Source organism: Peromyscus californicus, unplaced genomic scaffold, assembly GCF_007827085.1.
Source record: "Peromyscus californicus insignis strain IS unplaced genomic scaffold, ASM782708v3 Scaffold_3__1_contigs__length_106647218, whole genome shotgun sequence".
Classification (NCBI taxonomy): Eukaryota; Metazoa; Chordata; class Mammalia; order Rodentia; family Cricetidae; genus Peromyscus; species Peromyscus californicus.
The window spans coordinates 19,374,836-19,387,481 of record NW_026294551.1 but is presented as its reverse complement, the minus strand read 5'-3'; the positions used below and the strand labels follow the sequence as shown (position 1 = coordinate 19,387,481).

At 53.5% G+C, this 12,646-nt stretch overlaps 1 protein-coding gene across 1 annotated transcript in view; it reads right to left on the bottom strand.

Annotated features, from left to right (window-relative positions):
* Positions 1-1,572: 1,572 nt before the first annotated feature.
* Plekhm1 (pleckstrin homology and RUN domain containing M1) overlaps positions 1,573-12,646 on the bottom strand; it is a 50,235-nt gene continuing 39,161 nt past the window's right edge. Inside the window, exons 9-12 of the mRNA XM_052755634.1 lie at positions 9,591-9,784; positions 5,893-5,956; positions 5,134-5,291; positions 1,573-4,357 (exon numbers count right to left, since the gene is read on the bottom strand). Of these exons, the coding sequence (XP_052611594.1) occupies positions 4,246-4,357; positions 5,134-5,291; positions 5,893-5,956; positions 9,591-9,784 (528 nt within the window). The 3' untranslated portion in view covers positions 1,573-4,245. The remainder of the gene's footprint in view (positions 4,358-5,133; positions 5,292-5,892; positions 5,957-9,590; positions 9,785-12,646) is intronic.

The window sequence follows — 12,646 nt, the reverse complement described above, 5'->3', positions numbered from 1 at the left end:
GCCAGATTGAGAGCACTACCCATTCCTGGCGCACCTCCGCCCTCTCAGGGCGCAGCCCGCCCGGGCCTGGAAAAACTAGAGTCCCCTTGCAGGGACGCTCACAGGAGCGCAGTGTCTCGGGTTGTGTGGCAAGGGGACCCGTGCCTCAGATCCTTCCTTTATCCGGGGAGAGCGAAGAGAAGGGGAGGGATGCGAGAGCGGGGAGGATCCCTGGAAGCAAGAATGCATCCTTAGCCGGTAGGTCTCCTGCATCTTTTGCCCCGGTCGCCCCTCGCCATGGCGTCTAAATCAGCCTAAATCAGCACTGGGGGACTTGGGCTGATTCCCATCTCGCCCTCAGACAGAAGGCAGCCCCACGCCTAACGCTCCTCCCCGGGGATCGGGCCTCCAGGCCCTCCTCCAGGCTCGCGCTGCTCTTGCCCCAGTGCAGCAAGAAGGGCAAGCGGTGCGCAGGGCTCCAGGGTGGGGACGGCCACCTGGGACACCTTTCCCGCCCTCCCACCATCCTCCCCAACACCACCCCTCCCTCAGTCCAGCTCGACCCGGGCACCTCAGAACTTTCTCCTGCTGGCCTAGCTTCCACTTGTCCCGGCAGACGCGCGTGGGGTCCGCGTCCGGCGCTGCCTGCTCCACGGCCCTGCTCCCGCGGTGCCCTGTTTCCTGTTCAACAATATAACCGGCGGAGAGCGCTCGGCAGAACTTCCTCCCAGGCTGGGGCTGGGCTGTGCTTGCAAGAGACAATCCCCGGTGTCCTGGCTTCCTGTCCCCTCTGGGCCGGGCCAGCGCTCCAGGAGCAAAGACGCCACCCTTCCCCCTCCTTCCCCGGGATCCTGGGCCACACCTGGCTGTCTCCAGGGAGGAGGCAGTGGCAGGGACTGGATGGAGATCTGCGGGGGAGGCAGTTTCTCTCAACTTCTGACCAGATTACATACACTCTTACTGACCCTCATCGTCGTAGGGGGGAGAGTCACCGTCCAGTATTCTGCAGGCAGCTGGAGTGTAGTTCTAGAGTCCTTGTGTCTTGAGAACCACCTGCCTCTTGGGAAAGCAGCCTTACCACTCTGAGCTGTGCCTGTGAACATTTCTGACAAGGGCAAGTCCCAGCACCGGAATACTTATTCTCGGTGGTCTCCTAGAAAGTGTGGGGTTCAACTAGGTCTCCACCCAGGAGCTGCGTAAGGCTCCTGAGCAGAGACACGGGAACCCTCACACCAGGCCTATGTCCCTCCAAGGCTGAAGGTTCGGCTGGACACACCCACCCCCATATTTTCTTGAACTCCCATTCCATATCTTTGACTTTGTTAGTCTTGTCCACTAATGAGTCCACATTGTGCCGGATATCTTAGGATTCACCAGAGAAGGCACGTAGCACAAGAAGAGGCTGAATGAGCTCTCTCCCTCCACCTACCTTGTCCTTCCCTAACTGCCCTAGTCACCAGGGCCAGCCAGCTAGGACCTTGTCTCGGGTACAGCAGCCTGATGCCCAACTCTGCCACAAGCTGGAGTACTGCTTTATTGGGTCTCAATTCCTAAACCTCACAGGGAAGGTTAAATAAGGTACACTAAACACAATGATGGTAAGCACATATACTTTATTATTTGTTACTTTCATTATAGGAGGCACTTTCTGGGGATGAGAACTCGTCTTCCCACCCTGTTCTAGTCAGGAGAGGAAGGGGAAACTGCCCCCTGTGCCGGAGGAGGAAAGACTGAGACAGATGGAGCAACATCAGCTCAAGGGTCCTCAGCATCAACTCCTCTCCCAGGCCTGCCTCCCCCACCCTCCAAATCCAGCTCCTCTTCTCTCTCTCTAGGTCCCTGGAGAAGCTGGCTCATAGATGGCCAAGGAGCACCCCACTCACTGGCTGAAGGTCCTCGAGGTCAGGAAATGTAGCCCTGGATGTTGTCTTTTTCTGTCCCATTTTCCTGCAACCTGTTTTCCCTAGGAATTAGTCTGTTTCCTTCTTTTGTTCTTACGGGCAGTGGGGGGCTTCTCCTGGAACCTCTGGGGAAGGGCAGCAGCAGACAGGTCTCTTGAGCCCTTACTCCATGAGTCCAGGAGCCAGGGCTTGCCCTTCTTGCTTGCCCTCTCTGAGCTCCTCTGCACACCCAGATTCCTGAGCTTTCACAGGTTAGGTGTGTGTGTGTGTGTGTGTGTGTGTGTGTGTGTGTGTGTGATCTGTGTTCAGGCATTTAAGGTGGAAGAGAGCTTCAGCAGTTATAGCCGAGTGGTGTAAATCTGAAAGGCTCCCACCTCCACCCAAATTCTGGAACTTACCTCTTCTCCCCTGCTTCTTTGGCTGGCAAGTGTACTCCATGGACCCTGAAATCCCCAGTGCCTAGGATTAAGGGGAGTGGGTCGGATGGCTGGTGTGTCCCCAGCAGCCGCAGGATTGAGATTCAGAAGCCAGACTTTGATTAGAAAGACCAGCTCTTTACTGCAAAATCAGTCAAACAGCACTGAAGCAGTGCCTTCTCTACATTGCCAAGGCCCACTTGTCAGAATATTGCATAAAATAACATCTCTTAAATAGTGTGGGCACCGCCGAGGTTCACGTGAGCTCTTCTGGTGGCGGGGTAAGTGACTCATTTGAGCACATCAGCAGCTTAGGAAAGGGTGAGGGCCAGCTCTAACGTGTACAGTCCAGGCAGTGGAAGGGATCCGGCTGCCTCAGGCAGGTTCTGGAATACTCTCATGTAACAAGCCCAAGGGGACAGACTCCTGCCCATTCAGGATCCAAAGCAAAGAGGCTCTGTCATTTTGGGGGAACTGTTAATGCTGGCTGTGGAGTGCAGATATGGATACACTGCGTGGTTCTGGAAGCTTTGGTTTCCCAACCTCTGGAGAGCGCCGTCTTCCATAATAGGGACTTATGAACTGTGTGGCAGCCTCTGCTACCTGCCTACTGCCTCCTCTGTTCTATTGCACAATTCTTCAAGCTTCAGGAGGTGACTCAGCTCATTCACCTTAGGGAGGGTGGGGAAACCTCTGCTCTAGACATGACAGGCACATTTCCAGGGAAGCCCTCCATTCCACCTGCAGCCTCTGGCTTTAAGTCAAGTACTCTGGGATAGCCAGAAGGGCTGCAGGGTCCAGGAGAGGTGGGGATAGCACAGTACATACCTATTCCCCTAAATGCCTTAAGGCTACATGAACATCACCTCGAGAACAATCCGGGATGCTATACCAGCCCCAAGAGCCTCTTAGGGGCAACTCTGCTCCTAGGAAGCTCACTAGTGTCCTGCTGTGTGCAAACCGAAGCTTTATGATCTCATGGCTTTGTGAGACTAGGGCTGATGAAGTTTCTACAGGGCAGCTTCTGTGCACATCCCTCTATCTCTCTGTAGCCAAAAGATGGCACCTATTCTGCACAGTTGGACCTTGGAGCCTCTCTGGTGTCTAGCCTATTCTACCCTGGCAGGGGTTAGCCCTATGACATTCAGGACTAAGGAGGGCATGGGGATGAGGTGGGCAAGATCACGGTCTTCCTGAACAAGGAAGGCTCAAAGTGCTGACAGTGCTGGTATTGGTCATCCCCCTGCTCCTGCTGTGCTGTGCTCCCAGGCCAGAAAGGAGCCAGGGGCTCTGCCAGAGGACAGGACACTTTCCAGGTGAGAGCACGAAGAGGGGAGGGGAGGTGGTCGCTGGAACTGACCAGCCCTGCAACGATGGGCCATTGGCACCTGACACTTGCACTCTTGGTAGTAAGTGCCAGAAAGGGCAAAGGAGAGGCACCCATCCAGAGGGCTGTCCACCCAGTCCAGAGGGCTGTCCACCCAGTCCCATGCCTGTCTCTGGGCTGGGGCTGCTCTTGCCCATCTGCTTGGGTGAAGGGTTGCACTTCTTAGGTGACTTGGGTAGGGTCAAGAATAAAAAAATATTTTCTGTTTAAATATGAAGGGGGGGGGGAACCCACCTTAAAAAACTAGACCTTTTAATCAGGAATGTGAGTTGAAAGTGCTCACCAAGCCTCATTCCACAGTGTATGAACAGCCCTAATGGAGGTGCCAAGACAGCTGATAAGCCAGGCCTGATGACAGGCACTGTGCAGAGGCACCTGGTGGGTCCCCACCTCCTGGAGCAGAAGGGTACTGAGGGGCCATGGGGCATCACTGGGACTTCCTGGGCCTTCTCTGGAGGTGAGAGCTCTGGGCACACCTGAGAGTCTTCCTTACAGGGAGACAGAGAGGCCTAGGCTGACGACAAACCCAGCTGGGTGGCCTCGGAAGGTCAGGACAGCAGGGTTAGCTGACCATGTTCTGTTCCTGGTACTTGCGCCGGCGGGCACAGCGGGGACAGCCCTTCCTCACCACAGCCTGGCAGCTCTGATGGAAGACAGTTCTGCATTCAGCACACCTGAGAAGAGAGCATCAGATGCTGCTACTGCAGTCATCTAGACGTGCCTGGGGCCAGGCTGGCCAGGGCCTCAGACAGAACCCCCAGAGAAGCTGTGTTCTGTCTGCAGCCCACACTCACATGCGCTGCCCTCCAATTCTCTCGGAAAGCACTTCAGACACTGAACCCCTTAGTGACCCCATGACCACTGATATTCTGTGTCCTACTTCATTCTTTGCAAGTGCTGCTTGAGGGTTTATGGGACTTCTTGCCTATCTTTAAAGCAGTTTAAACAGCCCAGCCTCAGGGTTGACACTGGCTGGTTTATCCACTGAAAGTGAGTGGATGATCCCCCTAGCTCAGCCTTCCACTTCTACTTGGAGTAAGGGAAGACTGGGGAATATACCCCTGTTCAGGGACTTCTAATGATGTGCAGGAATGAATGGCAAGAATCACCACTTACTGCAGCTGGGGGCATGGTAGGCACCAGCTACCAGGTGCCCACTTGGCTAAGCCTCATGCTAGTGCTCAAGGGCTAGGGATATCCTGTCAATCCCTCGACCCATTTGTAGACTGAGCTCAAAGACATCCCACTTCATGAGGCAGCAGCCATCTACTCTCTAAGGTAATGGAGGGGGGTGGCTGTGAGCCCAGGCAGCTCTGGGCAGTCACAGTATCCTGGGCACTGGCAGAGCAGAGTGGATGTTCGGCATGTCCCTGCATAAGAGGATGAGGGTTACCAGGGACGCCGAGTCAGACTGTGGTTGTAGGGGTAGCTGGTCATGTACTCCTCGTACCTGACAGTGGTGTCAAACTCAAAGGGAAAGATGATGTCGTGGTGGTGGCAGATCTGGCAGATGAAGCCTCGCTGGGTGCACAGGTCACAGTGGTAGACATGCTGGGAGGCGAACTCAATCAGGGCTTTGAGGAATCCTTCATACACCCCCTCTGCAATCTGCAGGAGCAAGTGGAGACCAGTCTTAGGTGGCTCCACTGCCACAGCACCTGCCTCAGAACTTCCCCGTTTCCACATGGGCAAGGAGAACTCCCTGTAACAGCCTGCACCTGAGGTCACTGGGGTGTGGGACCTACAGGTGGACCCCAGGCTGCTCTGTCAACCTTGGAGGAAAGGCCTCCACTCACCCTCGGGAGGCTGGAGCCTTTGGTTAGTCCAGGAGGTGGGGTCAATGACTGCTCAGGAGAGGACAAAGGGAGCCATTCTGAGGAGTGGACTGTTGAAGATTGCTGCCTGGCCTGAGTTAACCACAGGTGCCCCTTCTGCTATTTTTTTTTTTAATTTATTTAAAAATTGCATTGGAGTGCATTGGAGTAAAGGTGTCAGATCCCCTGGAAGTGGAGTTACAGACATGTGTGAGCCGCCATGTGGGTGCTGGGAATTGAACCCGGGTCCTCTGGAAGAGCAGTCGGTGGGTGCTCTTAACCATTAAGCCATCTCTCCAGTCACCCCCTCCTCTGCTATTTCTCTGAGATTTCTTCAGGATTAAGAACCTTCTAGTGTGTCCAGGATTTAGGGGTGGGGAATACGGCATGCTCACCTGCTGGAGGTCAGCAACACTGAATTTGTGAGGAGACTCCAAGAGATAATTCCTGTGGCTTAGCCTGCAAAGACAATACAAGCACTTCCTCAGAAGGGTGGGCTTCCAAGGCTAGACCTCCAGTTCCTTGTTTTCTTCTCCTCAGCCCTGCCTACCAGCCAGCAACACAGGTCTGGGTTACCAGGCAGACCAAGAGCACAAATCAGTCTGCCTGACTCCCACCTGAGTGCATTAGTTAGCCCCTGGTACCTGGGGCAAGTAAAGTGACCTCTGAACCTCAGGCATCCTCCTGGGAGACATGGAATTGTTTCGAGGATTAACTAATTTACTGAACATATCCGGTACACTGTAAACATGTGACTACCAAGTGATGAGGATGATGCATGCTGACACTTGGTACCCGGAACTGGGCTAAGCACCTAGTCTTTGTAGTAATCCTGTGAAGCCGGTCTGATTTTAACTCCCATTTTGAGAAGACAGGAAACACAGGTTAAATGACTTGCCTGAGGTCACAGAGTTAAGAATCAGAGCTTGAGCTTGAACATAGGAGTCTGTGCCACCACTGAAACAGTTTTGAGGACCCCCTCCCCCCAGGTCATGTTCAAGTATCTGGTTTCCCTGTCTCTGAGAGGAACTGATTCAGACTCCAGGCAAAGCAGACCCTATTTCAGGTGGAGGAGCAAAGATGAAGGGAGGACACCAGCCCTGCTCAGGTTCCTAACAGTGGTGAGGACCCCAGGTCACATCCCGAGGGAGGGAGAGAGAACATCTGCAGAAAATCTCTGGCCTAGAACCCGACTGACCATGTGTGTGGGCACTGGAGTGGAAGGTATGCCGAGCTGGGGAAGTGCAGGGTCCTATCTGGGTACTCTGGACATCTAGGAGAGGACAGTGCCAGGCCCCTGGGAGATTGGCCACGCCCTAGCCAATGGCCTCAGTTCTGATCCACAGGGAGTCCAATCTGGGGCTAGGATGGTGAATCCTACACAGCCAAGCGGGCTACCCTGAACCCTGGGGCTGAGGACTCCAGTTTGCCCCGGTGAACCTCCAGCTTTGTGTGAACAGGAAGCTGTCATTTACAGTCAGGAAAACAGAGGGGTACAAAGACTGGCCCTGAGTTGGCAGGAAGGGTGGGGCTGATCTGAGGGAGATTTATCCCTGTCATCTTCCCTTTGTCCAGTCCTAGGAGCCAGTGGGCCCAGGGCCTTCCTTGGGAGTCACTGTCCCCTTGGCCTGTCACTCCAGTGTGGCCTTCAACTCATTTTCCTGTAAGGTTTGGTCAAGGGCAGATACAGAGATGGACACTGCTGGTCCTGGGCCTCAGTTTCCCTCCCTACAGAATAAGAAGACCCCTCTCAGTGCTCTGGAGCAAAGTTAACTGGCTGAAGAAGGAGGCAGGGACCCTGCCAGGGCCAGGTGATGGGGAGCCTTACATAGGTGGCCAGGGATTTTGCCTGTTTCATATAAGTCCCACTCTTCGTCTGGCCACTAACTTCCTGGGAGCTTCCTAGCCTCCTGGCCCTTCTAGCTCCTGCCCAGGCTGGCTTGGGTACCCTTCCTGAGGACACATACACTGCTGACCCAGCCGTCTGCCTGCCTGTCTATGGCTGGTTACGGCCCAGACACTGAGGCTCTCATGTGGTCCTAACCACAACTCAGGAAGGCCATATAACCAAGACCAATGGTCCATCTTACGGATGGGTAAACAGGCTCAGAGCACCAAAGATACTTCCTGGAGCCACACAGTGGTCCAGGTCAGGCAGGGGCTGCTCCTATATTCTCCCTTGCTCTTTGCTTCCTCTAAAAGGGAACTTCCAGGGGGAAAGAATGCTTGCTGCACAGAAATTTGGACCTGAGTTAGGACTCCCCAGTACCCATGTAAAATGCTGGGGTGTGGCTGCAACCCCAGTGTTGTGGGGGGCAAAGAGAGGAGGGCCACTGAGACTCACTGGCCAGCCAGTCTAACCAAAAAGATGGCAAGCTCCAGGTTCAGTGAAAGACTGTCCCCAGTGAACAAGACAAAGAGCCACTGAGCAGGACAGTCCTTTGGCCTCTGCATTCACGTACATGGGTGGATGCAACCTCCCTTCCCCTGGCACACATAGAGCATATGTACACACATACAAATCAATTTTTAAAATAAAACAGGACTTTCACAAGCCTGGCCTGCTCTCTCAGAGCAGGGCTGAGCCAAGGTGGGGACAGGGAGTCAAGAAGATGGAGACAGAGACAGCTGCCTGAGCACCCGGCGGCGGCAGAGGCTGTTGGGAACAAGTCAGCAGGTAAGGTGAGAGAGCCAGGCTGCAGTCACCCAGCCACCCAGCCCTTCAGAGAGGGCAGTGAGACTTTTCTCCTACCCAGAGATTTTGCCCCTGGGCAGGTGTACACATTCTTTGGAGCCCTGGCCCCTGGAATCCCTGAGAGCAGAAAATGGGTCAACTTCACGGAAAACGGGAGACCCAGGTACTGGGCTGATCTTAGGTAGCAGAGCCCCCCAAAAGGCTGTCTGTTCTTCTAGGCCCTGTGGAAGGAGGTAAAGCTCTGGGGGGTTAATTGGCTGTTCTGGGCAGAAAAGGGCCAGTGTTCCCCTCTGCCCTACCCAATAGTCAGGAGATCATCACTGGACACACCTGTCCCCAAGGCACAGTGCAAGTAGGCCTCTGGGAGAACTGAAGTATGCCTGGGCCTGAGGAGACATGCTCAGACAGTGCTCTCTGGCTGGCCCCTAGGGAAGCAAGGCTAGGGAAGGACAGCAGCCTATAGGCACCTCTGGTCTCCAGACATCTAGCAAAGCAGACACAAAGTCCATATCGGGCAGTGCACCTCGCTCTTCTCCAAGGCCCAAAGAGAGTACAGCCCCTCAAAAGTCACACCTTCGGCCATGAGTTGGGGCCTGAGGTTTATAAGGCAGTCACAGAGAGACCTTATAAGACTATCCTGAAGTCCAAGGGCACCTCTCATTCCTTGAGCACTAGAAGATCTAGGCTCTGAGTAACAAGGGGCTTCTAGAGGGGTCTCCTGAGAGTGCTGCCAACTGTGCACGCTGTAGATGATCTAGAGGAAAGCTGCCAAAGACAACAGCAAGCAGCCGAGGGATGAGCCGGGCTAGCATCCTCCTCCGTTCTGCCCTTTACCGCTCTGCCCATCCTGTCCTTTAGCCAAAGCTCTCTCTGGGCTTTCCATGCATGGTGCTTTCCTCATGGTCCATGTGTGTCTCTCCTCAGCCAACCCTCTTCTTCTCCTCTGTAACTTCTGTTTGCTTTTTAGGCCTATTCAGAAGTCCCTCCCTCCAGAAGTCTTTCTGATGTATCTTCCTGACCTTCAGGTCAGATGTGTCTCTCTGTACATCTGGAGCATCCTTCCTCTAGCCCTCCCTTTGGCCCTGGTTGGAGGTGCTGCTGGCTGCCCTGCTTCCCGCCAGAGCAGTGGCTTCCTGAAGGGAGGCCCTCCATCTGCTTTACTCAGCACAGTATTCACCTACTTCTCCAGGCAACTTGGAACAGTTGTTCTCAATAAACATTTGTTAAACAAATGAATGAATGAACGTATGAACAAAACCACACACCACCCTCAAAGGATACAGTGATTTAGCCCAGTGGGAAGTTCCAGCTCAGCTCTGGCATCTTCCAGGGACACACTGCCCAGGCTTTGGCTGGTGTGTGTGCACACAGGTGCATGTGCACATGAAGAGTGCTCACCTTTTGCTCAGCTCCTTCAGGGCACCACTTCTGCACAGGCCTAGGTAGTCCCCCAGAAGCTTCAGCTGTTCCCGGCTCCTGCCAATGAGGTGCATGCGCTCCACATGCTCATACAGAGAGGCGTTCACCAGCTGCAGGTTGATAAGGGGCTGGGCCCGGATCTGTGCCAGGAACTTCAGGGCCTGCCGGCAGACCTGGAAAAATCCAGGGAAGACCTTGCCTGCTTAGCCAAGGCTTCCGGCTGGATGCTGTGTTATCTAGTTCAAACCTGCCTGCAGCCTGTTCCCACTGAATGGTACTTTCTTCAAGTTACAGACCAGGAAAGAAGGTCAGAGAATTGAGGCCACTTAAGCAAGGTCACACAGCTCAGAAAACAGTCTAGTCAATATCTGAAACCAGTCTGACTCTCCAATCCTGTTGTTGTCCGACTCTGACCACGCTGAGACAAGGGAGGGGTCCCCTCCCCACAGGCCTCACAGACTCTCCACACTTTCCTGTCCTCCCAGCCCCCCTTTCCTGCCTACAGGAAACATGCTGTCCTCTGGGCCCTAACTCAGGAACCAGGTGACTCCGCTGCCATCAAGCTCCAGCTACAGGAAGCTACAGAGCAGAAAGAGCTCCATGACATTGCTAAGTGCCCTCAGCTCTTGCCAGTACTTCAGGATAGTCTTACTGGGTCTCAACTGCCTGTGCTCCACACGTGGAGATGAGTGATTCCTTTATATTCTCTCATCTTCAGAACCATCCCCGGGGAGAGGTAGCAGTGCCCGTTTCACAGATGGTAAAACAGCCCGGAGAAGCTAAAGTGGCTCATCCAACTTGCCTGTGGATGGCAGAGGCCAGCAGGCATGGTCTCTCAACACGGGGCTGCCATAAACTCTGCTTCCTGTGGCCAAGAGCTAAGGTTTGCTAAAGGAAAATCGAAGCACACTTCATGACATTGAGTTTACATTAAAAGACATAAGCTTTGGCACAGGGCCTGACAGGCTGCATGCATATCCTCAGTAAATGAAAGCTGCCGCTGCCACAGTGCCAGAGCCCGAGGGGCAGGGCGTGCATAATGGGATCCTCAGGAGAGCACCCACATACTCGGGGCCAGAGGGACCCTGATCCTGTCTCCCAACTGTCAGCAGCTATCATCTCCCCCAACAATAGATAACTGTATTTCCCATGTGCCTGAGCCCCGAGCTAACAGCCCCTAGTCTAGGCAAAGCACAGTGGCAAACCCTGGTGACTGGGGTCAAATTGCTACCCTCCAGACTGAGCCCAGCTCTTCCCACAACTCAGTCACTGGCTCTAGGCAAGGTTCAGCTGAAACAACATCCAGCAATATGTGCTAAACACTGCCTAGCCCTGCACACGGGGCTTCATGCTCCCCATAGGCTGTTTGTATCCCATGGGCAAGACGGGCCACAGCAGAACCCTGGCTCTGGGCTGATGTTCTGCCATGATGCCAGCTGGATCTCAGCACAAGTGGGTCAGCCAGTGCAGCAGCAGCAGCAAACAATGAAGTCCCCAATCCTTGGGCCAACTACTCTCTGTTTTGAATTTTCCTGTCTTTCCCAAGCCAGTGATTGCTGGGGGAGAACTGGCTGTTTCCTGGTCCCAGAAGCATCTGGAACAGGACTGCAATGTCCCAGTGAGGGAAAAGATGAGGCACAGAGATTCCAGCAGTGAATGGGGCGCTCCACAGAAGTACCAGGCTGAGTGCTCTTTTACTGTTGAGGGGCTCGTGTGCATCTTTGAATTTTAAGGTTTACGTTCCTCTTTGTAGTTGAATAGTCGATACTGAGGGCAAGGGTGGAGACAAGGTAAACAACAGAAGGCCAAAGCAAAGCCAGTGTTGGGGTTTCCCCTCACCACAGGGGTGAAACTGACTCAGAGACACCATCCCTGTATGGTGGGACACATCCAAAATCAAGACTGTGCAGCCCACAGGCTCTGACAGAAGCAAACAGCTCCTTCTTTGGGTTTCTAGGTCCATACCCTTGGGAGAAAGCCAAGTCTGTTCTCCTGGAGAAAGACTCTGGGTAAGTGGCCCTAGGGACGGAAGTGTAACAGCTTGTGAGGAAAGAAAGGCACTGTTGACAGGCACTATGAGACTCTCACAAGCAAGCAAACAATCTCCTCCAGAAGTATACATGATAGAGGTACCTAAGGGCCATCCAAGAGGGCTCAGTAGGTAAAGGGGTCTGCAGCCAAGCCTGATAAGCCAGTTCAATCCCCAGGACACACATGGTGGGAAGAGAACAGACTAGTGTTTGCACATACCGTACACACACACACACACACACACACACACACACACACACACACACACACACACACACCCCTACACACACAGTAATAAAAAAAAGTACCCAAGATATAATATTAAATAAAATGTGCTAAAGCAAGGTGATCCAGATACTTATGTAAACAAATACACAGAAAAGGATATCTCTCAAAATACTTTAAAAATTAGCATGGCCATTTTATAGTCGAAAACACTGATGCTCAGAGGTTAAAAACTCTGAACAGTGGTTATCCTCAACGATAACTGCTAATTTTGACTTGTCTTTTTGGGCTTCTCTAAGTTGTAGGTGTGAAGTAATAACCATCCGCATGACCTAGAAAAATGCTTTCTCTTCCCCGCAGTCACGTGCAGTTGGCTTGGCCTCAGAGGAGCAGCATAAGCAGAGCTGTCTAAGAGGTGCAGCCTGCTGGCTAGCCCCTTTAGCTACTACCCACCCATCTGTATGTCAGTCCATCCATCCACCAGTGTAGGAAATCTACTCTCCTAACTTTCCCACTGACCAACCTCACTACCAGTGTTTTAAACAACTCTGTTGCTAGCTTAGCTTCAGGAACTGTCCTGAGGTGGCCACTGGGGACCAAGGCAGAGTTTTACAAAGTCCTGTTCATGGGCTGCAGACAGACACCAAGCTTTCAGTCCCACATCTCAGGGCCTGAACCGGTGACTCTGGCTTTCCTACAGCCACAGTCCTCCAAACAGGCAGCCTAGGGGAGAATGTTTCTCAGTCACAGAGCAGCTCTGTGTGACCAATGACAGCCTG